This window comes from Panthera onca, assembly GCF_046562875.1.
Source record: "Panthera onca isolate mPanOnc1 chromosome E1 unlocalized genomic scaffold, mPanOnc1 haplotype 2 h2.Chr16_ul_15, whole genome shotgun sequence".
Lineage (NCBI taxonomy): Eukaryota > Metazoa > Chordata > Mammalia > Carnivora > Felidae > Panthera > Panthera onca.
Window position 1 is genome coordinate 80,382 of NW_027675814.1, and position 26,386 is coordinate 106,767.

The 26,386-nt window shown below is 47.8% G+C and overlaps 1 protein-coding gene and 1 pseudogene across 2 annotated transcripts; one reads left to right on the forward strand and one right to left on the reverse strand.

The window, feature by feature from the left end:
* The first annotated feature begins 1,741 nt into the window (after positions 1–1,741).
* Positions 1,742–25,326, forward strand: LOC144614354 (integrin beta-3-like). Of its 2 annotated transcripts, none has more exons than XR_013552069.2 (9): positions 1,742–1,828; positions 2,254–2,343; positions 3,047–3,181; positions 4,648–5,077; positions 11,010–11,232; positions 12,397–12,497; positions 14,917–15,036; positions 18,186–18,409; positions 20,714–20,776. XR_013552069.2 is itself a non-coding variant. In XM_078437616.2 (9 exons), exons 1-9 carry the CDS (start codon positions 1,754–1,756, stop codon positions 22,277–22,279), a joined length of 1,407 nt encoding a protein of 468 aa, XP_078293742.1. In that variant the 5' UTR covers positions 1,742–1,753; the 3' UTR covers positions 22,280–25,326. The 2 variants fall into 2 exon arrangements, 1 of the variants encoding a protein (XP_078293742.1); XM_078437616.2 differs by lacking the exon at positions 18,186–18,409 and adding an exon at positions 22,214–25,326 and having other exon boundaries at positions 20,714–20,880.
* LOC144614429 (U2 spliceosomal RNA) lies at positions 13,966–14,120 on the reverse strand (annotated as a pseudogene).
* Positions 25,327–26,386: the final 1,060 nt, after the last annotated feature.

Genomic DNA, 26,386 nt, shown 5'->3' on the forward strand with positions numbered 1-26,386 from the left:
ATGAGGGAAGTTTCTAGGGCAAATCATGAAAATCTCAGTTTTACTAGAGTTTTAGTGAATAGCCACATCATTTCTCTATGACCTTAATTGTGTTCTTTTTTATAGATGATAACAAGGTCTTTAAAAACAGGTTGCTAGATGGTGTGAAGTCCCTTAAAGGTGAGTGAGAAACATAATAAGAATACAAATGAATATGAGATCTTCATTTTATACTGTTTCCAAGATATGAATTTGAATGCTGCCATCTGTCATATGTACTGATTGCAAATGTATGCTTTTTTGGACCTCAATCTTTATTTTAGCAGTTGAATCTGATGTTCTATCTTGGAAGTAAAGCACCACACTTTCTTGTCATATTCGAAATTTTCAGGAAGAGAAATATCAAATTTCATGTTTACATGGGAAAAAATATAAATGATTAGCAGTGATTCAGAGAACTTAATAAATAGAAAAAACTAAATTGGAAGTTCATTCATCAAAAGTCAACCTACTATTGTTTAGAACTACATAATGTTTGCCTCCAGTACCAGAATTCCCTAAGCATTCATTGAACATCATTTTTTTCAACCAGATTTTTTTTAATTCATTAAGAAAATTGAGGCTGGCAAGAGTGATAGCCCTCAGCTTTACATCTTCAATTCCTTTTTTTTAATTTTTTTTTTTCAACGTTTTTTTTTATTTATTTTTGGGACAGAGAGAGACAGAGCATGAACGGGGGAGGGACAGAGAGAGAGGGAGACACAGAATCGGAAACAGGCTCCAGGCTCCGAGCCATCAGCCCAGAGCCTGACGCGGGGCTCGAACTCACGGACCGCGAGATCGTGACCTGGCTGAAGTCGGACGCTTAACCGACTGCGCCACCCAGGCGCCCCAAAAAAAAATTTTTTTTAATGTTTATTTATTTTTGAAGGAGAGAGAGACAGTGTGAGCGGGGGAGGAGCAGAGAGAGAGAGAGAGACAGAATCGGAAGCAGGCTCCAGGCTCTGAGCCGTCAGCACAGAGCCCGATGCGGGGCTCGAACTCACGGACCGTGAGATCATGACCTGAGCCGAAGTCGGATGCTCAACCGACTGAGCCACCCAGGCACCCCTATGCTTATTTATTTTAAACGTTTTATTTATTTTTGAGAGAGAGAGGGAGAGAGAGTGCGCACGTGCGCATGCATGGGTGGGGTAGGGGCAGAAAGACGGAGACAGAGGATCAGAAGTGGGCTCTGTGCAGACAGCAGCAAGCCTGATGAGGGCCTTCAACTCACAAACCGTGAGATCATGACCCCGTCAACCAACTGAGCTGCCTGGGTTCTCTTTAATGTTTATTTATTTATTTTGAGAGAAAGAGAGAGCACACGCAGTGTGCAGGGAGGGGCAGAGAGGGAGGGAGGGAGCGAGAATCCCAAGTAGGCTCCACGCTGTCAGTGCAGAGCCTGATGCGGGGATCAGTCTCATGAACTGTGAGATCATGACCTAAGCCAAAATCAAGAGTCAGACACTCAACCAACTGAGCCAGCCAGGTGCCCTGAGATGCTTGGCTTTGACCAGCCTTTGCCTCTTCATCTGTCCCTGGAGTTCACAACTGGGTTTGCGTTGCCACTTAGTCCATTGCCTCACACTGATCATGGCGTGAAAAGGTTTCAGCACCACCACCGTCTGGGCCACAGCCCAAATCAGCCAAGTTCTAAGGTGTAGAATTCAGGTGAATTCTTAACTGACTTCCACATCCTCCCATTTTACAGGAGTATCCCTCTCTGGGGCTGATGACCGAGAAGCTATCCCAGAAAAACATCAATTTGATCTTTGCTGTAACGGAAAATGTAGTCAGTCTCTACCAGGTGACTGTGCCTTCAGGGATTTCGGGAGTGGGGTCTGTATTGGGTGGAGCCGTCTCTGGGAACCCAGGCACACTAGCACGGGCCATGCTTCCCAACCAGGAAAGCCCCTCCTCCAGCCTATTCCCAGGGGCAAATGGCTCCTTTTTATGGTCTCTCTCCTCCAACCTTGAACCTCACGGGATGGGTGTGTTGGTGTTTGTGGTGCTGGAGGGGAGTAATTTATTGGGGGAGAGGGGTGTGAGAAGTTCTTTATAATTTTTCTCAGGGCTGCAAAACTGCTAGGTTTGTTCCTGGAAGTGACAAGTAAAATATCCCATCCTTCCCTCAATCTTCGTTTCAAGACCCTCATTCTGATTTGGGGAGGGCTTTTGAGATCACCCTCTTCATTTAGTCAGCCTTGCACATCTCTCTGTCTTACCTTCTAGAACTATAGCGAGCTCATCCCAGGGACGACAGTGGGGGTTCTGTCTGCCAATTCCAGCAACGTCCTTCAGCTCATTGTTGATGCTTATGGGGTAAGTGTCTCGCACTGGGGTTGGGTCTGCTAAGAACCCACCTCACTCGGCATTCCCCAGGAGGGAACGCAGATTTTGGAGTCCTGGATGTGAGTCCACGATGCAGCCTTCACTGCCTTCCTCTTATTCTTCTAGAGGCTGGCTGATGGCCAGCACTGGGAGGAATGCAGCCTTCTGAGAGGGAAATGGCTCAGAAAGAATTGCCAGGGAGTGTCAGGAGCAGTGGGTGGAAGAGCTTAGAGAAGGTGGAAAGGAAAGAGAGGTTGGGGGTGGTGATGAGGAAGGACAGGGTGAGGGATAGGGCTCCAACAATAGAGAGAAGAGGGAGCTGAGCCAAGGGGAAGATGAGGTTGGTTAAAAATTAGGTAAAAAAAGCTACTATCCAAGGTGACCAGTGCTAGCCCTCCCTTTTTGCATGTCTCTGAGGCTTGCAGGAGGGTGTGGCTGGTTTAGATTTTACCCAGATTCAACTAGACACCAGGGGGCACAGAGAGAGAGAGAGGAGCAGACCTTGGGCAGGAAATATTGTAAGAAATAGGCTCCTAAGGATGCTCTCCTCTGGCAGCTTCTAAGCAAACCCCAGCACCCAGCACTGCCGCGGTGAGTCCATGGCCACCTGGTATTTTACTTGGGGTGGAATTGGTTCCTGTCTACTTCCTCTCGGCTCATCTCCTTAACCTTCTTTTGCCCCCTTTCTGCTCAGAAAATCCGCTCTAAAGTAGAGCTGGAAGTGCGGGACCTCCCCGAGGAGCTGTCTCTATCCTTCAACGCCACCTGTCTCAACAACGAGGTCATCCCTGGGCTCAAGTCTTGTGTCGGACTCAAGATTGGAGACACGGTGAGGTGGGCTGGGCTGGGCAGGGGCTGAAGCTTCAGCTCTGGCCCTGGCCTTTGCCCCTGAGCGTCTGTGGGCACCCTTCCATTCCTCCCCTGCACCTTCTTCCCGAAGGTCATTACAAGTTGGATATAACGGAGCTGCCAACCTTTTCCTCTGACTCCTGTTGTCTAAACTTCTCCGCTACGTGGAGATCTTTAAAAAACTTGCGTTTAGCTTACCTCTGTTTGTTTATGCACAGCTGATTGCAAATGAAAATATTTCTTACCTTTGGCCCAGTCTCCAGCCTCCCCTAAGGTAATACCTGTCTTTCCTCTACAATGTGAAATGGCAGTCACATCTACCGATAGTTGCTGAGCGCCAACTTTGTGCCAGGCATCATTCGCTGCTGGAGATTCAACAGCAAATGGAACAGGCAAAAATACCAAATACCCACTGTCATAGACTTCCAGAACGCAAATGTTCATTTTGCCTCTCAGGTCCCTCTGTGGCCTCTATGGCTTTCTTTCCTTACTGGTTCTCTTCTGCTTCTGCCGATGGGGGGAGGGGTTGGTGAAGAGGGAGGGAAGCAGAAAGGGGGATAGCTATATCTCTATCACCGGTATCACCTGTATCTCTATCATTTCTGTATCTAGGTCCATCCATCTGTCCGTACACCTATCTATATTCTAGAACATGTGCACATATCCTGTCTAAGAAATATTGGCCGGAAAGGTGTTTGACTGCACAAGTGATGATGTACTATATGGAAATTAAACAGTAGATCCTGAGCCTTTGGTCACTGTGTGGCATCGTGTGGTGCCATATAGTGCTTTGTGTGTCTGGCTGACTGACCTTGTGTATAATCAGTCCAGCTGGCTTCATTGGCCAGAGAAGAATTTTTATAAGATCACAGGTTCTGTTCTGCTTGAGCTGGCTTATTTCACAGGTGGAATTAAAACACACACACACACACACACACACACACACACACACACACACACACACACATATCCAGGGGCACCTGGGTGGCTCAGTTGGTTGAGCATCCAACTTCAGCTCAGGTCATAATCTTGTAGTTCGTGAGTTCGAGCCCCACCTCAGGCTCACTGCTGTCAGTCTGTCAGCGCAGAGCCTGCTTCAGATCCTCTGTCCTTCTCTCTGCCCTTCCCCCACTTGCAGTCTCCCAAAAAATAGATATATATATAAAAAAAACCAAAACCAACCTCTCTCCTGACTGTAAATTATGTCTGTGCACCCAACCAGATACAACTGGACAACTGTCCCCAGGCTTTTCTTTTTGCTTTGCAGACCTTGGTCATTTGGAGGCTGAGGAACTCCAGGTTGCTGGGGGATGAGACACCCAGTTTGGATATTCCCGGGCAGGGCAGGGCGGGGCAGGGCGGGGCAGGGCGGGGCTTCTTTCCCTCCAGGGCTGGAGTGATAACAGGGTGCGCCTGTGTTTGAATGCGGTCTTCCTTTCCACCCAGGTGAGCTTCAGCATTGAGGCCAAGGTGCGAGGCTGCCCGCAGGAGAGGGAGAAGTCCTTCACCATCAAGCCTGTAGGCTTCAAAGACAGCCTCACCGTTCAGGTCACCTTCGACTGTGACTGTGCGTGCCAGGCCCATGCTGAGCCTTACAGCCGCCGCTGCAACAATGGCAACGGGACCTTTGAGTGTGGGGTGTGCCGCTGCGGGCCCGGGTGGCTGGGGTCCCAGTGCGAGTGCTCCGAAGAGGACTACCGCCCCTCGCAGCAGGAAGAGTGCAGCCCCCGGGAGGGCCAGCCCGCCTGCAGCCAGCGGGGCGAGTGCCTGTGTGGCCAGTGCGTCTGCCACAGCAGTGACTTTGGCAAGATCACGGGCAAGTACTGCGAGTGTGATGACTTCTCCTGCGTCCGCTATAAGGGGGAGATGTGCTCAGGTGAGTGAAACTGCACACCCTCCCGCCCCTGTACCCGCGCACGCTCGCTCGCACATCCACAGCCTCTGGAAACTTAGGCCAGGGCTTAGGTGGGCACAGGAAGGCCCAGCAGGCAGAGCCGAGTGGATGGTCCTTCCACTCCAACGGCAGAAGACAGGAAGGAGGTTCTCTGTAATTCCGCTCTGCTCCCCGCGTCCTTGCTCCTGGGGTACACAGCGGAAGGGAGCCTCTGCTCTCCTGGAGCATGGGAACGAGTGGGGGAGCCTGAAGGTGAAGACCGTTATTTTCTTTTCTTCCACCTGCCATCCTGCTAATACTTTAAATCACTGGCTCTTGATCATTTCAAGGATGCGGAACAACTCCCTTTTTAGGTTAAAAAAAAAAATCTCTGGCTGCTGGTAATTAGATTTTTAGTAGTTACAGATTCGGAAACTGCATGGTATCAGAATGCGTAGTAAAGTTGGTAGTAATTATTTTACATGAATTTGTCTTTTCATGACAAGACTTGGAAAATAGTAAAAAAGCAAGGCAATGGAGCACGTTTAACAGCCAATACACTCGGAACAATGAGTGGAAAATCATAAGCTCTTTTTACATGCTGGCACTATTTTGTTATCGCTATTGGCACTATAACGTTTTGGATTCTAGATCTGTGCTGTCAGATATAGTAGCCCCGTGTGGCTATTTATTTGTAAATTAGTCACATTGAATTATAACTTAAATAAAATTTAAATAAATTTAAGTTAAATGAAAAATGAGGGGCGCTTGGGTGGCTCAGTAGGTTAAAGCTCTGACTGCACTGCCAGGGTGTTGACTGCATAGAGCCCGCTTGGGATTCTCTCTCTCTCTCTGCCCCTCCCCCATTGGAGGTTTTTTTTTTTTTTCCTCTCTCTCAAATGAACTTAAAAAAATTTAAAAAATAAATGAAAAATGAAAAATTCATTTCCTCTGTTGCTCAGGAGCTCCACGTGGCTCGTGGCATGCTGGACAGCACAGACATGGGAAAGGATTGCCATTGAGAGGCCCAGCCTGCAAACTGGGGGTTACGATTTTGGCTCCTTCTACCTGCAGGATACTTTTTGTCCTTCTCATTACAAAATTCAGTAAAGTCTTGAGGCCCACGGAAAATCTCAACCTGGTCTTTCCTTGCCCTAAAGACTGCTCCTAGGCTACTTCCCCAGCTAGACCAAGTGGAACTAATGTGAATGTCGTCTGTATGTGCTGACAATACTTGCAGAGGCAACTAGGCAGCCTGAGTAGTTCCTGGGGCACTGGGGATAGGTTTTCGCTGGATTATGGTCTCTGAGCACATGTCTCCTCTTGTGACAGAGAGATCAAAGACATTTGCAAGTTGTTTAGGATTGGTTTATGGGTGTATTGTGTGGTTAATTAACACAGATTATAATTGGCTTCTTTGGTGATCAAATCTATGGCGGAGATTGGCTTCCTTTGCAATGGGGCTTAAAGGAGCCGAACTAATCCAACCAGATGTTCACTTTAACATCTGCCTTTAAGAAAGCTTGATTAGAAAGGGCTGCCAGTGTGGTTCAGATGGTTAACTGACTCTTGATTTCGGCTCAGGTCACAATCTCAGGGTTTGTGAGTTTAAGCCCCACGATGGGCTCCTCCCTGACACTGTGGAGCTTGCTTAGGATTCTCTCTCCCTTTCTCTCTGCCCCTCTCCTGCTTGAGCTCGCTCTCTCTCTCAAATAAATAAACTTTAAAATTTATATATATATATATATATATATGTATATATATGTATATGAAAACTTGATTAGAAAGGTAAATCTATGTCATTCTTTTAAAAAAAAATTAAAAAGGGGGCACCTGGTGGCTCAGTTGGTTAAGCATCCTACTTCAGCTCGGGTCATGATCTTGCAGTTTGTGAGTTTCAGCCCTGCGTCAGGCTCTGTGCTGACTGCTCAGAGCCTGGAGCCTGCTTCAGATTCTGTGTCTCCCTCTCTCTTTGCTCCTCCTGTGCCCATGCTCTGTCTCTGTCTCTCAATAAGAAATGTTAAAAAAACAATTTGATTCTAAAAAAACTTAAAAAATTTTTTTTAATGTTTATTTATTCTTGAGAGAGAGAGAGAGAGAGAGAGAGAGAGACAGAGACAGAGCATGAGTGAGGGAGGGGCAGAGAGAGAGAGAGAGAGGGAGACACAGAATCCGAAGTGGGCTCCAGGTTCTAAGCTGTCAGCACAGAGCCCGACATGGGGCTCGAACTCACAAACCTTAAGATCATGACCTGAGCTGAAGTCGGAGGCTTAACTGACTGAGCCACCCAGGTGCCCCATAAATCTATGTCATTCTAAAACATGCCCAAGTCACATAAAAAAGACTTCTTTTTATTATCTACAACATTGTTTCCTTTATTCATGTCAGCAAAATTTGACAGAGATTGGAAAAAAATGGTAGCAGGGAGATTAGGGGAGAAAGAGATCAGGCACGGACCCCCCAACAGCAGTTTGAATTAGAGGGCGAGGGAGGCATTTCAGCTCATTTTACTAGTGAATAGTACTTACATCATATTCAGAGTACCAAAAGGAATGGTAAGTTTGATGTGGGAGACCACGGGGAGTAGGGTGGGGCTGAGGGGAAGAGGGTTGTCCTACGTGAGGCCTACAGATAGCCCCTTGGGGGCACCAGGGACAGAGGGAGGGCCACTTGTCCTCCAAGCCTCCTGGTTCCTGGTCTGGTATGAGGCAGGGTGGGAGGGACCGCGGGCAGAGTGTGTTTCCTTCAGCTGCTGGCCCCACCGATGCTGCGAAACAAAGCCATCGGGTTCAGCAGCCTGCTTCCTGCCTCTCACTGGTGCAAGCACAGCTCGTCAGCAATGCGCTCCACCCAATTCAGGAGGGAACCCCAGGCAGCAGCTCAGAGGCCTCCCTCCCCCACTGCCAGCCCGGGTGTTGTGTGCCTACTGGCTGCAGGTCTGGATCCTGTGGTGCTGCCGTCACACTCCCCAGTGACGGATGCTCAGGGACACACACTTATTGAGCACCTGTTCTGTGCCAGGCGCTCAGTCCACACGGGTGAACAGGGGGCATGCGTGATTCCTGACCACTCAGTTTGTAGACCAGTTCACCATTGTCTCTTCCCTGGGCTGCTGGCCTGGTCTGTTCTTTGCTGCAAGCAGTGGCTCACGAGGGGGGCATGCTATGACTTAGCCATTTCCCCAGCCTCTGGCCTTCCCCCTCCCCGCTGGAGGCATGGTCTTTTGTGGTCATCTGTTATCAGCACTTCCTTCGGAAACATCAGGGAGTGCATCCTTCTCCCCGAGGGACTCCCCGAGGGACTCATCCTTCTCCCCGAGGGACATCCATGAGCATAGATTGATCAGACACCCCTGAGCCAGGTTCTGTGCTGTAGTGTTGTGGGATAGGGAGGCATGAATAAGACAGTTTTGCCCTTAATTAACTTACCTGAGGATAATTCACAACATGAGGCAGAACGTGCCAGATCTTAGAAGTGAGGCGTCCTTGGGGCGCCTCGGTGGCTCAGTTGGTTAAGCGTCCAACTTCGGCTCAGGTCATGATCTCATGGTTTGTGAGTTTGAGCCCCGCGTTGGGCTCTGTGTTGACAGCTCAGAGCCTGGAGCCTGCTTCCGATTCTGTGTCTTCCCCTCTCTCTGCCCCTCCACCCACTCTCACTCTGTCTCTCAAAAATAAATAAAACATTTTTAAAAAATTAAAGAAAAGAAGTGAGTTGTCCCTGGGGAATGTTATAGGAGTCTCCTGGAGAGAGACCCAGTGTGAACAGAGGAGGCCTGGGTGGCTTCATGGAGGAAGTAGGATGTCAGACAAAGGGTCGGCTCATAAGGCAGGGAGGAGTGGGGCTGACATCGGCCTGGGAGTCACGCTCTATAGGGAGAGGTCATTCCCTCTGACCTAAAATACTTGCTCCTCCCTTACCCCTCCCCCTCCCTCATCTCCACCCCTCCCCTGCTGCCTTCTTTTCTATTTCCCTCCTCTTTCTTACACTCTCTCTTCATTTCTCACCCTCCTCCTCTGACTTTGCTGTGAACCCAGGCTCAGCCACCCTTTTGCTGGAGGGATGCCAGTCCTGTGACATTACCGCACTGTAGCTTCCTTCTGAGGGCTGACCCTGCCAGGGCTCGGGCTCGGCCTGCCGGCTCCGGCCCGCCACTCTACTTCCAGCCTCGCTCCGTGGCTGGCCTGGCAGACCATCTTCTCAAAGGTTACTTTGTTTGGCCTCACAAAGGAAACACTATGGGACAAGGGTTTCTGAGGAGGCGGAGGCCTCCGGGTGCTGCCAGACCTCTGTGGCGTCTGCCTTTCCCTGTTCGGGAGCCATCACTGAAAGCTGCTTGTAGTAGACACTGTGGGGCCCCTCCAGCTGCTGTTAGGGCTGCTGATAATGGCTCACAGCTGCCCCTTCCTTGGAATTATCTTCAGCTGACAGGAGCTGTCTTGCCCTCAGACCTGGGCCAATGACTGGTGGACAAAGGTTACACAAGACCATTCCCTTTGCCTCCGGGTGGAGCGGGCTCTACTCTCCAGATATTTGGAGCTGGGGCAGCTGACCTTATGTTTGCCATCCAGAAAGAAGCAGACATCTCTTTCCAAGGCAGCAAAGGTGTGTCTGAGTCTTGAATAGAGGATGGTGCTAGGATCACTGGCAGAGAGACTCATTGACCAAGGGCCTCTAGTCAGACCCACTGGGGTCCCTGGGGAGCAGAAGATGCCAGCTAGTGTCTGTTTGAGCCTATGCACCTCGCTCTCCTCCACCATCTTGGGGCCCATCCGCTCACACAGTGACATGATTTTGAGACCCGTTGAGGTTACTTCCCCTTGGCTCCCTGCCTTTCCTCTGATTAACAGTCAGATTTTTATTATTCATCCACTTCTTCCTGATTCGGAATCCTTGAGAATGAGTCACCCTTTCTTCTGAGTTTGGGAGAGCCAAGTTTTCAAGCCTTGTTAAGTGATTAGGGGGATGTAGCACTGAGAGTTAACACCTGCATTTAACCAATCTACCCCCTACCCCAATCTCTCTTTCCCATTCCTACATTCATGCAGTAAAGTGAGTAGGTCTTTCCTACTAGGGCTGATGGCTCTCTGCAGTACTGTGATGATACAACACAGGGCACATGCTGGTGAATGTGTGTGTGGTTCCCAGGATTTTTTTTTCTTTTTTAATGTTTATTTACTTATTTTGTGTGTGAGAGAGAGAGAGAGGGAGAGAGAGAATCCCAAGCAGGCTCCAGGCTGTCAGCCCAGAGCCTGATGCAGGGCTTGACCTCACTAACCAAACCGTGAGATCATGACCTGAGCTGAAATCAAGAGTCAGATGCTTAACCAACTGAGCCACCAGGCACCCTACCCAGGAACTTAACTAGGACACAAGCTCCACGGTAATAGGGACCTTTCCTGTCTCATTTACTGCCGAATCTCCAGTGCCCAGTGTGAGCTCAATAAATATTTGTTGCATAAATGGATAAAGAAACATTAATTGCATGCCTACTGTATTTCAGACGTTACGCTAATCCCTGCCGACGGACAAATTGATATGTCCTCTCTCACTGTGGAGCTCAAAATCTAGAAAGAGAAACAGATAGGCAAGCAAATGGGCTGGTCATGAGGGTTAAAATAGAGGCATATGTAAGTGCTGGGAGAACACGTAGTAGACAATTTGCTCCGGGGAGGTCAGAAAAAGTTATGGAGGGGAAGGAACTTTTGAGTTGAGCTTCGAAAGGTAAGTGGGAGTTTGGTAGCGATCACAGGACGAAAGGGCGTCAAGGCAGAGCTAGCAGCATGAGGCTAGAAGGATAGAAGGTGGTGACGCTTCCGTGGGGTGTTAATGAGTGGCCGTGGGAGGAGGGTGGATGAGGGTAAAGCTGGAGAGCAGGCTGAGCCACGGGTTGGGGCCCCTCACCTGCTGCCCGCCCCCTCGGGCTGTGTGCTTTCAGGTCACGGCCAGTGCAGCTGTGGGGACTGTCTGTGTGACTCCGACTGGACCGGCTTCTACTGCAACTGTACCACGCGCACCGACACCTGCATGTCCAGCAACGGGCTGCTGTGCAGCGGCCGGGGCGAGTGTAAGTGCGGCAGCTGCAAGTGCATCCAGCCCGGCTCCTACGGGGACACCTGTGAGAAGTGCCCCACCTGCCCTGACGCCTGCACCTTTAAGAAGTGAGTGGGCAGAGAAGTGAGTTGGAGCCAGTCGGGTGCTAGAAGGAGGGAGGGGGTCCCCCAGGCTAGAATCCCCAACCCTCCAGGTTCTTACTCACCAAAGCTTCAGGAGGAGGCGTCCGCTGCAGCTAAGAGGCTAGTTTTCCTCTTCCCACGGAAAAGTTTGGGCAAAGAGGGAGGGAGAGCCAACCATGCAGGGGCCAAAGTAGCACCCGCTGGACTCCAGTTGGAGAAACCCCTCTCCTGGGATGGCATCCTGAATCCCTGAGTTGGGAGGAAGGCTAAACCAGGGAACTTCTGGGGAACGTTCTCATGTTCCGATCGTGTGGGAGAGTTGGGCTGGAGTTATGAAGGATTCTGTGAAACAGGAGATGTTCGCTAGTACAAACTCCACTCATCTGGGGTCAGGGGAAGCTCCTGCCATTTCTCTTGCCACTTTCAGCAGGGCTGGGCTCATAGGCATGCAACCTGTGCATTTGTACAGAGCCCTGTGCTTAGAAGGGCCCCATGCTTGGTTTACCGCTCTGCTGGCACTGTCTTGTAATGCTTAGGGATTTTTGAACAAGGGGCCTGACATCTTCTTTTGTGCTGGGTCCCCAGATTACATGACCGGTTCTGCCTTTAAGGCTCCTCGAAGTGGCACACGCCTTACCTCCTGTCACACTCTCGGATGGGACATGAAGAAGTTTAATGAGGGGACTGGGGCCTTCTGCCTGCCAGGCTCTGCCTCTGGGTGAGGAGGAACTCCCACCCCTGAACTCCAGACCCGACCCTCTGGGTCCCCCAGAATTGTCTTACAGGGGTTTTTGTTTCGGTGTTTGTTTTCCAAGGTGGGGCAGCTTTCTGGTGTGTGGATGTCAGAGCTGGACTGACACACACGTAGGTTTGCTCCTCTCTCGTCTTTTTTGTTTCTTTATTTTTGAGAGAGAGAGAGAGAGACAGAGTGCAATTGGGGAGGGGCAGAGAGAGGGACACATAGAATCTCAAACAGACTCCAGACTCTGAGCTGTCAGCGCAGAGCCTGACGCAGGGCTCAAACTCACAGGGCTCGAACTCGAAGACGGCGAGATCATGACCTGAGCCGAAGTCGGATGCTTAACTGACTGAGCCACCCAGGCGTCCCTCTCCTCCCTTGTCTTAATCTCTGTGTCGTCTCTCTTTTAGGAAGTGTGTGGAGTGTAAGAAATTTGACCGAGGAGACCTACATAAAGAAAATACCTGCAGCCGTTACTGTCGTGATGAGATTGAGCCTGTGAAGGAGCTCAGTAAGCTCAGCATGTCTTAGAATTGTGCACATATGCGGCTGCTGAAGTTTTCAGTTGATCCCAAAACGTGTCTATGTCTCATCAGTAAAATGGAAGAGTAATCCCTGCCTCAAAGGCATGTTGTACAGACCTGATGCACACTAGGCACTTAATAAAGGCCAGCTTCCCTGAGTCCTCTTGTGCCCTCTGCTAATTTGTTCCACAGTCCCTCCCCATTCTGCTGCTTCCCGGCACCCACAGACTCAGCAAGACCCTACAGATAACTTTTAAAGTATGTAGAAATCAACCCTAACTTGACCTCCCCAGGGAGAGGAAGACAATGCATCCCATTTTACGGATGAAGAAACCTAGGCTAGGTGATGTCAGTTTAGGAGGCTAGTAACCATTTACTGAGTTTACTTAACTGAGAGTGTTCAGCAATGCCCAGGCATACTGCTCTGCTGGTTTGGAGGGAAACCTTCACCCTTATGGATTTTAGCTAAAATCATAATGCTGTAGCCTTTTTTGGCTCTCTGGAGCCCTTCCTAGAATAAGACAGATAAAAATACAGTGGTGAGCAAAACTCTTGCCTGCAGTCATTGTAGTTTGAATTTCTTTTTTTTTTTTTTTTTTTTTTTTTAATTTTTTTTTTTTTTTCAACGTTTATTTATTTTTGGGACAGAGAGAGACAGAGCATGAACGGGGGAGGGACAGAGAGAGAGGGAGACACAGAATCGGAAACAGGCTCCAGGCTCTGAGCCATCAGCCCAGAGCCTGACGCAGGGCTCGAACTCACGGACCGTGAGATCGTGACCTGGCTGAAGTCGGACGCTTAACCGACTGCGCCACCCAGGCGCCCCTGTAGTTTGAATTTCACCTTGACCAAAAAGGGGATAATCTTTGTTGCTGTCAGCACATCTGATGTTATCTGGGTCAGCTAGGCATTGGTTGGTCTAGGGAGATGGCAATCTCTCCTGAGATAGCTGTCTCTCACGAAGGCAGGAAACATGTTTTCAGTGAGAGCCACAGTGAGACACAGCCAGTCAGTCGGCTTCTGGCTTGGGGTGTTACAGAAAAGGGTCAGCTCTCTGGATCCTTTGGCTAATATCAGAAGTGGGGCTGGTGGGGGGGGGGGGGTGAGGGGCATGATTTGGGGATTGAGTTTGAAGAGACGGCTTTTCCTCCTGAGGAGAATCGGTATGCTGTGATTAGCTCAGGCGGGCAAGACTGCTGAGAGAGATGTGAGATGTTTTTATTACCTAGACCAGAGGGGAATCTCAGGTTAGTTGAAAGTATTTCTCTTACCCCCACCCCCGTGCCATGATAATCATAAAGATAAATGCTTGTTTGTATGGAATTGTGTAACTTATAAAAGTTAGGCAAGTATCTTTTCATACACATGATCTTGTCTTTTTCTCAGCCACCTAGTAGAGTAGAACTGTGGTACTGTTGTTATCTTCATTTTGCAGATGAGGAAACTGAATCTCAGGAAAGCTACATAACTTGCCCGAACAAGTTAAGCTTAGAATGAATCTGGAAATCCTTACTCTTTCCACTGTACTCTTATACCACTAGTTTTCGGGCGGCTCATTGAGTTCAAGTCTGATACTACACTTGATCTTAGCCAAAAGGCCGAGAAACAATCATTGAGTTCAAGTCTGGTGTGCTCTGAGACTCCTGTTTTAGTTCTGTTCCATCACGTACTTGTGTTGTGATCTTGGTGCATTTGCTTAACATCATCGTGTGTCAGTTTTACCTGTCTGGTTGCATCACTATAGGACGTGGTGCAAATGATAGAGGGGCACCTATAGTTTCCCTGTCAGAATAAGAGGCTTCAGAATTAGAAGGGGTGAAGCCTACAAAAAAGTGATGGGAGTCAGAGAAGAGAGGCTGGCTCTGGAGAGGAACACTGGATCAGACGCAGAAACGGAAGAAATGTAAGGGCTTTGCCAACAAACTATTGAGAATAGTTGAGCCAGGAGGGAAAGGAAAGAGAGGGAAGGGAACACCCTTCTCTATTAGGTACTGTTCACTTGACATCATTTAGTTCTCTACCAGTGTTGTGAGGTGGGTTATCCTTTTCCTTTCATAGATGAAGAAAGAGCCAATGAGGTCAAGTAACTTCCCCAATATTACGCAGCTGACAGGTGGTAGAGCCAGGCTTTGAATCACACTGTGTCATGTGTTCTGTCATGTCCCTTCCAAGGGAAGGAATACGAACCAAAAAGGGTCTGGGAGGGACAAAATTCAGCAGCGAGGGTCATCTAGAGGCAATTGCCAGGCACAACAGCCATCTCAAGTCTAGGCATCTTGCCTAATGTCAGGCATAGGGTTTCCTGTTGCATACTTTCTCAGAAGTCCCATGACTGGGGTTTGGGGATGGCCCCGTCTTCCAGGAATTGCCTTGTTTTTCACTCTCCCATATTTTCCCCTTCCTCAGAGGATACTGGCAAGGATGCAGTGAACTGCACGTACAAGAATGAAGATGACTGTGTTGTCAGATTCCAGTACTATGAAGACTCCAGTGGAAAGTCCATTCTCTATGTGGTAGAGGAGCCAGGTACGTGAACCGCCAGGGCCCCTGACACTGCACCTATAGGGAGAGGGAGAGCCACGTTAGGCAGCAATTTCCACCCATTACGCCTCTTACACAGAACAGCCAAGTTAAGACTACCTTACAAGTGGTAAGTTAGGGCCTGTCATCTGGGGGTGGGAGATATTTAAATACCAATCTTTGTGAGAAAGTGACTTGCTAATTGAGGAGGCAGAAAAAGAAGGTGAGTAAGGAAAGGAAGAAGGTAGATATGGATCCCACGAAGGGACAAAATACATCCTGGCATTTTTTTGAGGTGACAGTATTAAGAAGTGAGGAATTTAAAGTCTGGGACTCTTCAGCATCCGCTCCACTTAAGGTCAGGTGGTTGCCAAGGGCAACCTGTTCGCTGCTTCAGAGGAAGGCCTGATGCTTTGAGGTGTTGACCTTACCAGGGTCACCATGAGACACAGTACTGGCTTTGAGGCACCAAGCCAAGGTGTTCTGAGCACTGAAAAGATAGTGCTTGCTCTCACAGCCTTCTGGAAGCAGGAGGAGCTCATCCGTCATACACAGACCAACCACAGGTTTGTCGCCATCCAGTGTAGTAGATTAGCTCTCTTCCCCTTACCACCCCCGTCTCCTTCCTTTCTCTTACACAACAGACGAAGCGATGAATCACTAGAAAATATTTTCGAGTACTTATTGTATATCAGCCAGTAGACTAGGTGCTGGGAATATAACAATAAATCAAGCAGATGTGGCACTCACAGGCCAGGGGGAGAGGGACATGTAAATTGATAGTGATACTGCTGAGGGACAAGGGCTGTGCCAAGGCGGGGGGTAGACAGGAGCTTCTATGAGTGAAGGAACAATGTCTGAAGGCAGAGACTAAGTCAGTTGGTTGCTCGTCAGTTGATTCCTACAGCTGTAGAAATTTCTTCAAATCCTCCTTCAGACCAGGGTCCAGCAAACACTTTCTGTTCAGGGCCAGGGGTTAAATATTTTAGGCTTTGGCGGCACCTGGGCGGCTCAGTTGGTTAGGTGTGTGACTCCTGATTTCAGCTCAGGTCATGATCTCATGGTTCATCGGTTTGAGCCCCACATTGTGCTCCGCACTGACAGTGTGGAGCCTGCTTGGGATTCTCTCTCTCTCTCTCTCTCTCTCTCTCTCTCTCTCTCTCTCTGCCCCTCACCCACTCGTGCTTTCTCTGTCTCAAAATAAATATTTTAGGCTTTGTGGGCCTTGTGGTCTCTGCCATGACTACTCTGCCATTGTAACAGGAAGGCAGCCATAGTCTATATTTAATGCACAAGCCTAAGTATATTTAGAAAGACAGGTGGCAAGCCACATTTGGCTCCCAGACAATAGCTTGCTGGCCCCTGCTTTAGGAAAGTGGGTCTCCAACTTTTCTATGTTCCCCTTGCTAAAAAATCGAGAGTCCTGAGCCCCATGCTGCTTCCATGAGCCTCTATGTTCTTTTTATTTGATTTTTTATTACATTTTTAAATGTTCATTCATTTTTTGAGAGAAAGATGGAGCACGAGTCGAGAGAAAGATGGGAGGGGCAGAGGGAGAGGGAGACACAGAATCCGAAGCAGGCTCCAGGCTCTGAGCCCAACGCAGGGCTCGAACCCATGAACTGTGAGATCATGACCTGAGCCAAAGTCAGACACTTAACCGACTGAGCCACCCAGGTGTCCCCAGCCTCTGTGTTCTTGAATAGTGCTCCTGGCAGTTGTGAGACGCCCCAATATTTGAGTGCCTCTGCTTTGGACACATCACTTCCCCTAGTGAGCCTTCTCAGACCTCCTCCATCATCCTTTCTTCTGATTCGGTTGGGTGCTCCTGTTTGAGTCCCAGAGCAGCTGTGTTTCCCTTAGATGGGCCTTCATTCCACCATTAACTTGCTTCTTTAATCACCCATCTCCCTCAGTAGATCACGTGCCCCACGAACACACGAACCATCTGTCTTATCTATCGTTATATCTCCATACTTGGCTCAGTCATCTACAGAGAAGATACTTAGTAAACGGGTTTTGAATGAGTTACTAGGACTGATTATTCGAGTTGACAGGCAGGCTTGCATACATGTTGATAACCTGCTCGGAGAACTTTGGCTGCTTGGAGAAGGAAGCGGGTGACAGTGGAAAGAAGCTCTACTACATCCGGGTCAGCCAGGGTGTTGCTGGCTGCATGGGTACCGGAGAGCATGGCGCCCCCTACCGTGATATTGTTCACCTGCCTTTCCCAGGGCTCTCACCCTTCAGAAGGGAGAAGGAAGGTAAAGGAAAGGGTATGACCTTAATTTTATTTAGCGACTCAAGGGAAAGCTGACATGGGAAGGGGAGAGGGCAGAGTCTGGGTATGTATCTGTGGGGGAGCACATGTGGATTATTTGGCCATGACCCCTCACACTTTCCCGCCCACCTGTGTTAACACGTTTCATGGATTTTTCCACACCCGCCCTATTTGCACCTTTGTGCTTTCTCATTTTTGAAGGGCAGTACGTTCTTGCTTTGGGGTTTAACGTTACTTCATCTCTGCTATAACAATCCTTGCAGGTGCTTCTGCTGTAACACCAAAATCTTTTGGCTTGATATTCTTAGATGGAATCCACTACTTGGAATTATGGGGCAGAAAGATGGTGATAACCTGAGCTGGTACAAATAACCCCCCAGGGTGGGGGGTGGAGTAGCTTTTCTGATGTAGATTCCATCCTCCACATGAGGAGATGGGACCCCAGACCCATATTCCCTATCTTGTTGCCCTGGAATTCTGAATTTGACCTCTCTTCTCACCTACCGCCCCCAACTATTTTCAGGGGTTCTGGCTTTGTGCAGAATGTGTCATCTGAGGTCCCAGAGCATAGGAGGGGATTATTCTCATTCTCTTCCCCAACTCATGCCTTTGCGGATGGTCTCCCTGAAGGGCTGGGCCACTGCAAGGCAGTAGAGACAGCACTGCCAAAGGGCTTGGCCTTGACTGGGTGGTGTTCAGCCTACTATGTGGAGTGGGCTCCGCTGAGCTGGGTCCTTATCACTCCCAGATAGAGTTGCCTCGTCGAATACAATATGTCCCATTCAACATTTAGTACCTACTTAGGCTGAAAAATTATTGTTTATCTGAAATTCAAGTTTAACTGGATTTCCTGTGCTTTTGTCAAACCTGCCAGCCCTGCCCAGTCTTTCCTGACCTTGGGTCTCCACGATGGGTCCTCATCACCGTGGCTGAGAGAGCTCTCTAGAGACTAGCTGATCTCATCATCTTCTTCCGGGAATCCTGCCATCTACTCCTTTCAGGACAAATGCTTAATAGATGTTTTTGCCTGAAGACCTCTTGACATTCTACTTGTCCTGCCCATACTGACATGCAGAATTGAAGAGATTTCACTCTGAGGTTTGAGGGTCAGCCCTCTCTTCCCAAGAATTCATAATTGTTGTTCCCGGAAGAGCTGGTGCCCTTCACTCCTGGGAACTCAGACACTGGAACCTCACAGCCTCTCTCCAGATGCTCCTTTAATTATAGACAGGTTATAATTTGGTAGCTTGGGAAATAGCCAGCTTGGGTCTGCATCGGTGGTTGTTTTTGGGTCATGTGTGGTGAGCATAGGGTGTATGTTTAGAGAAGAAGGTGGGAGACAGTGTGGAAAGTAGGCATGACCACCTCTCCAGACCCATCAATACCCGTATATTCAAACACCTAATTACATAACACCTGAGAAGTTACTGGAGTGAGGTCACCCATCAGACACCTGTGGTTTATGGGAAGCAGAGCTCTGCAGAGCACAGTCAGCTTGGTCTTCAGAGGGGTGATGCACCTCTGTCTGTGTTGGTTGTTGACTAGGGTTGAACAGGAAGTCGGCTTTCAATAGGGTTAGGATTAAAGATGACGAAATATTTTGGGAAGGAACCCAAAATATTGTCTGGGTTGGCAGGCTTCCTGGTCTCTGTGCTAACAAGGACATTAGGTTCCCAGCCCTCAGAGATGTACATATCCAAACCAGAGAAACAAATACAAATGCCTAAGGAGCTAGGTAAATAAATTAGTGAAAACAGGTGTAACAAGAACACGAGTAATAATGGTAGCTGATAGTTATTGAGCACTGAGTCTGTGCTAGGCAGTGTTCTGAGTTCTTTAAATATATTTAACTTATTTGTTTATTTTTACAGGTTTCTTTTTTTTTAAATATTTATTTTGTGGGAGGGAGAGAGAGAGAGAGAGAGAGAGAGAGAGAGAGCATGCACGAGTTGGGGAGAGGGGCAGAGAGAGAGGGAGAGAGAGTCCCAAGCAGGCTTCATGATCAGCATGGAGCCCGATGCCTGGGTGGCTCAGTTGGTTAGGCGTCCTACTTCAGCTCAGCTCACGACCTTGCAGTTCGTGGGTTCAAGCCCCTATTGGGCTCTGTGCTGACAGCTCAGAGCCTGGATCCTGCTTCAAATTCTGTGTCTCCCTCTCTCTCTGCTCCTCCCCCACTCATGCGCACTCTCTCTCTCTCTCTCTCTAAAAAAGAAATAATCCTTAAAAAAATAAATAAGTTGGGGTGCCTGGGTGGCGCAGTGGGTGTTCGACTTCAGCTCAGGTCATGATCTCACAGTTCGTGAGATCGAGCCCCGCGTTGGGCTCTGTGCTGGCAGCTCGGAGTCCGGAGCCTGCTTCGGATTCTGTGTCTCCCTGTCTCTCTGCCCCTCCCCCATACATGCTCTGTCTCTCTCAAAAATAAATAAACGTTAAAAACAATTTTTAAAAGTATATATTTAACTTAACTATGCTTCATAAGTTTTGGAATTCAGTGCTATTACTTTCTGCATTTTAAACATGGAGAGATAGGAAACAGACACCCAGAAAGGTTAAATAGTTTATCAAAGGTCACATAGCAAAGTAAGTTGTCAGCCAGGATTCGAACCCTGGCGGTCTAGCTCCAGAACCCACAGTAGCACAGCCTCCATGACAAGTTAACATGTTGCCTCTGTTTAGTGGAGAAAAGAGGGTGGTGACAAGTCTGGCAAACTAGAAAATGTGTCCCATCTAAAGGGGACAGCAGCTACTCACATCTAACCAGAGCTGCCCTGTGGGTGCAGTGTTTCCAGACCTTTTTATTTATGTTTAAAAAATTTTTTTTTACTTTTATTTATTTTTGAGAAACAGAGTGAGACAAAGCGTGAGCAGGGGAGGGGCAGAGAGAGAAGGAGACACAGAATCTGAAGCAGGCTCCAGGCTCTGAGCAAGCAGTCAGCACAGAGCCTGATGCGGGGCTCGAACCCACAAAGTGTGAGATCATGACCTGAGCCGAAGTCAGACGCTCAACCGACTGAGCCACCCAGGCGCCTCTATTTATTCATGTTTTTAAAGGGAAGAAGAAGAATCTGAAGTTTTAGGGGGATAATCTCCTGCTTATTCCATGCTGCCAACAAAATAAAAATTTAATCAAGCTTTTGTTTTAAATCCAGTAGAGTTAACATAAAATCAACTTTTTAATAAACACTTGAGTAGGTTAGATTCTACCGGGGGTGACCTGCTTATGACCTCTAATTTAAACTACTCAGGACAGATTATTGCTGTCTTAAATATTGGTGCTCCCCCCCCCCTTTAAAAATTTTGATTTATTTTGTAAGCCCTGTTTCCCTCAGAGAGATTTCTAGTAATTTCTTACTTGGTCAGGTTGCCTTTACAACGTCCCTGCTCTGTGCTCTCTCCTGACAGAGTGTCCCAAGGGTCCTGACATCCTGGTGGTCCTACTCTCAGTGATGGGGGCCATTTTGCTCATCGGCCTTGCTACTCTGCTCATCTGGAAGCTCCTCATCACCATCCATGACCGGAAGGAGTTTGCTAAATTTGAGGAAGAGCGAGCCAGAGCAAAATGGGACACAGTAAGAGTCGGGGCTGGGCATTTTCTTAAGTCATTGGTTTGAGAGCCTCAACTGGAAATAGTAGGTACTTAGGGGAGCCAGGTTCAGCCAGCACCATAATTTCCCAGTTAGTCTCTGTTGTGGAAATTGGGAGATGGTCCTGTTGTCTTTATTATTCCTGAAAACCACCTGAGTCTCTCACTGCCACACAGTGACCATAGGTCCCATAGGTGAGAACTGACTGAGTACAGGTAGGGCCCAGCTCTGCTCTGGACACTGACATAATCAAAAGGAAACATATTCTCTAATTGAGGAAGACAGGACAAATGATGGGGGGTGGGGAACGTTATTATTGCCAGTTTGTAGATAAGAAAACTGAGCACAGAGACGTTCAACAGCTTGCCCAATTGTGGGAGAGAATCAAGTTATGATAGAAATGACTCTTTGGGCCAGCCTCTTAAAACATATCCTCTCTGCAATTTATTCTGATTGCATTCAATCAAGCATCTATTGAGAACTTTCTATATACTTAATTTTGCTCTGTTCTCCTTTGGCTCATCTTCCACATTCTGACTTTTTTTTCTGGACCTTCCAAAATGGCTGTTTGAGTCCATGAATGTCTAGCGGGAGGCTGAAAGTTTGTTCTCATTTGATGGTCACCTCAGGCCTTGGTACTCAAGGGTCCCAAGAAACTTGAGATGTTTCTGTTCGTACAGTGTAGAAATCTGGAATCTCAGCGGCACATGAGAATGTGTTGTATTTCTTGAAATGGGACTCCTAAAGACGGCCAGATCTTATGGGATTTATCACTTTTTGTTAGAAAATAATTTGGGCAACCCAGTGAGGGTCTTATTTTTTCCTGCTAACATGACAGTGGGTAGCGCTTGGAAGGATGAGATGAGAACAAATTAAAATTATTTTGAGTGAAAGCTATCCTCTCTGTTTCAGCTACCACCTGCTACATTTCTCGTCTCTGCCCGCATCCGCCAGCATAGTCACAACAAAAGAAAAAAAAAATTGGAGAAGGGCAAAAGAGAGAGTTCAGGAGAGAAGCAGGAAATAGATACTGGCTACAAGTGGTACTGAGGTGTTTGGGGATCACCAAAAAGTAATGGGTTGAATTCAACCCCTTCGAAACAGCAGCACAATGGCATTCCACTTTCTCTCTCCTCTTATTTCCTACCCACTCCCATCTCAGGAGCGAATATGGGGTTACAATGAGCACTAAGCGATTCATGGATGGTGTAGCCCGGAGAAAGGTGTCTTGGGTAAACTCTTCAGGCGAAATGTAATCATTGAGGGCAGGGAAGAATTGAGGAATTCACTGTAAGACACATTTCTGTTCTCTCCGCAGGCCAACAACCCACTGTATAAAGAGGCCACATCCACCTTCACCAACATCACCTACCGGGGCACTTAATGACAAGCAGTCATCCTCAGTTCACTGTCAGGCTGTCCCAGAATTGTGGACACATCTGCTGTCATGTTTACAGGGAACGAAATCCGTGGGGCAGGATCGGGGGCTGGGAGTGGGGTGGGTTACAAGAATGTCAGTATGTGGAGGTGTGGGTCTCTGTGCGTGTGTGCGCGTGAGTGTGCTGCATGTGGGGGAGTGTGTAATTTAAAACTTGAGGTGTGTCCAGACACGTGGAGCTCCTCAGCCTTTGTCCGCAGAATGCCTCCTTCAGGGATCCTTCCTGCTTAACCTTAGGGTGACCCACGTAGCTGAGCAGGTACTGTTCATTACCTCACTGAGAAGCCAGCTTTCCTTTTCCGGCCATTTCTCCCGAAGAGAAGGGCAGGGCTGAGCCTCTCGTTCCAGAGGAAGGGGCCTTGACTCTGCCTTGAGTTGACGGTTCTTGGGTCCGACGCTCAGCAGCTCTGATAGCAAATGCTGGGCTCCGCAGCCTTGTCGTGTCATCTGGACTTTGATCTCCTTTGCCTTCCCTCAGGCTGACGGAGAAATCAGAAGCAAGAGCAGCCATCGGAGTTGCCTATGTCTTTTGCTGTCCCCTCAATCCAGTATGGTTCTCTCACAAGGGGAGCCCTTGCCAGCAATTCTGTTGGGAGTGAGGATGGGAAGGCCACTCAGGGGTCATGCATGGCCTGGATGAATGTGCCAGAGTCCCCCAGTTCATAATCATCACCCTTCACATTTGTCTCCTTGGCACCCCACCCTAGAAGTTCGATTGGAGGACGCGTGTTACCCTTAGACCAGCATCACCTCTTTACCTGCTACGTCTACACTCTCACTGCTGTAGACATTTGCTACATACTGGGAATTTCTTTCATGACCGGACGCTTTTCCTCCCAGGGAGAGTGCTGTGATGAGAGCCAGAGATCTGGCCCCACCCTTCAGGCCCTCTGCCCCTTGTCCAAGGCACCCCCCCGCCCCTACACCCAATCTGGTGCTTCTGTGTGCTACATCCATCCATGGGGCTGATTGCACTTATCTACCTCTTGGCTGTCTTGTGAAGGAATCATTCCCATGGGTCTCTGAGTCTGCTGGGCATATGTGCCACATTTAGAATGATGGGCCAGTTGTATCAGCGTGTGTGGCCTATTCTCCTACGGGCTGGGCAACCTCATTTTAACTCAGTCTTTAATCTGAGAGGCCACAAGTGCAATTTTATTTTATTTTTCTCATTGGGTCACCTGAAACCATGATGAGGCTTGCTTAATCTAAAGGAACATGTACAGAAACACATTTGCATTATATTTTGTAGTTTTATTTGAGGAGGAAGGAGCATATTTAAAAACAAACAAACAACCCCACATAGACTTGGGATGGATACAGACCCTCCCACTTGGCATCATTCATAGGGAGTTGCTGCCCATTTGCTGGATCTGTAGGGGCTCTCTCATCCTGGGAGCCTGTGGGGATGGCCCCACGGGCATGCTGGGCCATTCTGAGCAGGAGGGGTACAAGTGGTTCTTTTCTCCTAGCAGTTGCTTCCTTGGTGTTCACATTGGTCTAAACATTAACAACCACCCTCACCCCCCATTCATCAAGAAAAAGGAAAGAGCTATAGACAGTGGTCTGACGATCAGAAAATGTAAGTCCTGGCCTCATTGTTGCAGCTGAGGAAGTTTTACCCTTAATTAAGGCAAGCCTCTCTTCCTTCCCTTCGGGGCTCAGTTTTCTAGTTTGAAAAATGATAGTTTGGACCAGCCAGTCTGGAAGGTGTCTTTCAATATTGATAATCTGAGATGCTGGGATTTACTGTGGCATCAGACATACAGTCAAGATTCCATGAGATGTTGATACTACTTTTTTTGTTAAGTTGGGAGATCTGAGAGACCAGCTTTTGCAAGAGCAGATGTCATTCCACATCACCTTTCTCAATGAAAAAGCCTCATTCTGTCCTCTCTTAGAGCCCCTTCTCCAATGTTTGTTAGCAGTCACATTTCCTAATGTAGCACTTAAGCTCCACTTAGTTTATTATTCCTTAGCTCACTTTGCACACGTTTGCATCCACATATAAGGGAGAGGAATCCATTAAGAAGTAGCTGAAATGTGTATTCTGTATTCGTGTGTTAACACTGAGAATAAGCCTTGGAATTAGGAGTAGGGCAAATGACTGAGCCTTGTCTCACCCATGGATTACTCTTTACTGAAAGGGATGGTAGTACAGTAGAGGGGTAAATGGGGGAGGGGAGGGTCGATAATGAATCCCAGAAGTTTAGAACCTAACTATACCCTTTGGCTACTGAGACAAGAGTCCATTAAAGCAGTAGTTGGACCTTTTCTTTAGATAAGATGGTTTATATGAAGACACTATATCAAAGGAGGAAGAACATATATTTAAAGGATGAAAAAATCAGTAGGACTCTTTGAGCTTCTGGAAAGAGACTCCTAGGCTTTAAAAAGGCGCCGGGTGGTTCAGTTAGGTGTTTGACTTTGGCTGAGGTCATGAACTCACATTTCGTGAGTTCCAGCCCCACATCAGTCTCTGTGCTGACAGCTCAGAGCCTGGAGCCTGCTTCGGATTCTGTGTCTCCCTCTCTCTCTGTTCCTTCTCTGTTCACGCTCTCTCAAAAATAAATAAAGATTAAAAAAAAAAAAAGACCAATACTCTTTGTATGCGGGGAGAACCTGTAGCTGCGTTCGCAAGACAGCAAATGGCAGTCAGTTTGGGCATCACGTAGGGTGAACATCTAAATAGTATTTTGGTATCAGCACAGCCCAAAGAAGTTATTTATTTGTGCTCAGCTCATCTGGAGAGAATGTATGTTCAGTCTCAGGGTGTGTGGATAGTAATGGGAAGCTTGGGATGCTCCTGACAAGTTGTCACATAACGAATCCCTTCTTTCTCTCTCAGATATTCCTAGACCATCCATGATTTCAAGATCCCTCTCTTTGTTAGGTATTCCTGGTTGAAATGACTTAAGTGCCTTCCTGACTTCCTAACCACCCCCTCTGTTTGAATTGTGCAACAGTAAATTAAATGTGCTTTCCAAAAAGAATTGACCTAAGGCTGCCCAGTTCTTCCTGTGTTGTTATTTCTGTTTTCTTTGGGTGAAAAGAGTAAATGTCATCGCCTCAAAAATGATTATTTTAGAACAAGCCTGTTTCCAAATGTAACCAAATGATGACCACCACGGGGACTGAAGTTTACTCCAGAACCCAGAGCGTTTCTTTAGACTTTCATAATGTTTTCAAACTGAGTAGGTTATTGCTGTTCTAAGAGTTGGAGTTTTTTGTCTTTTAATTGGGGATTTTTTAGGAACTTGTGCAATCTCAATAGAACAGACTGTCAGTTTGGCCTAGGTTTTGTTTGCAGGAGGCATAAATCAGTACAATAAAGGCTTGATGGCAGATTATTGACAGGATCATTTAAATGCCCAGCTTTAGGGGGAAAAATGCCCAACTTTTATTTAAGGAATTGGGTCTCAAAATGTGGTTTGAGGACCAGCAGCCTCCATATCACCTGGGAAGTTGTTAGGAATAAAAATGCACAGGCCACGCCCCAGGGCTACTAACTCAGAAAATCTGAGATGGGGCCGGGCCCGGTGTTCTGTTTCAGCAAAGCCCTCCCTGTGATTCTGCTGCTTACTCAAGTTTGAGAACCACTGACTTAAGAAGTCACTTACCTGTCCTTCTGGCTTACTAAGTTTGCAGTTAAATCATCTCAGTTACTAAAAGATTATGAATACAGCTTGGCGGGTATATTAAGAGAACCAAATATCTACCCACACAAAATGAAAATGCACTTTTGATCCATTTTCCAAATTAAGTGATCAGAGGCTTCTGGTTCCCTCACAGCCACAAATTCCCATGAAAAACTAAAAGAAGTACTAGATCAAAATCACAGGGAAAGAAACCCAACTAACAGGATACTTGGCAGGCATCTAAGAAAACCTTTAATTCACAGGAGATGGGATGAATATCGAAATTATTAGCATTATCACTTTATAGGGTAAGACTCTAGAATTTGCAACTTCACTTTTTGCTATTTAAAATGTATTGAGCATTGACAGTGTGGGGTTGAAGTACTTTATGGCACACTCATCATCTTTGCCTTTG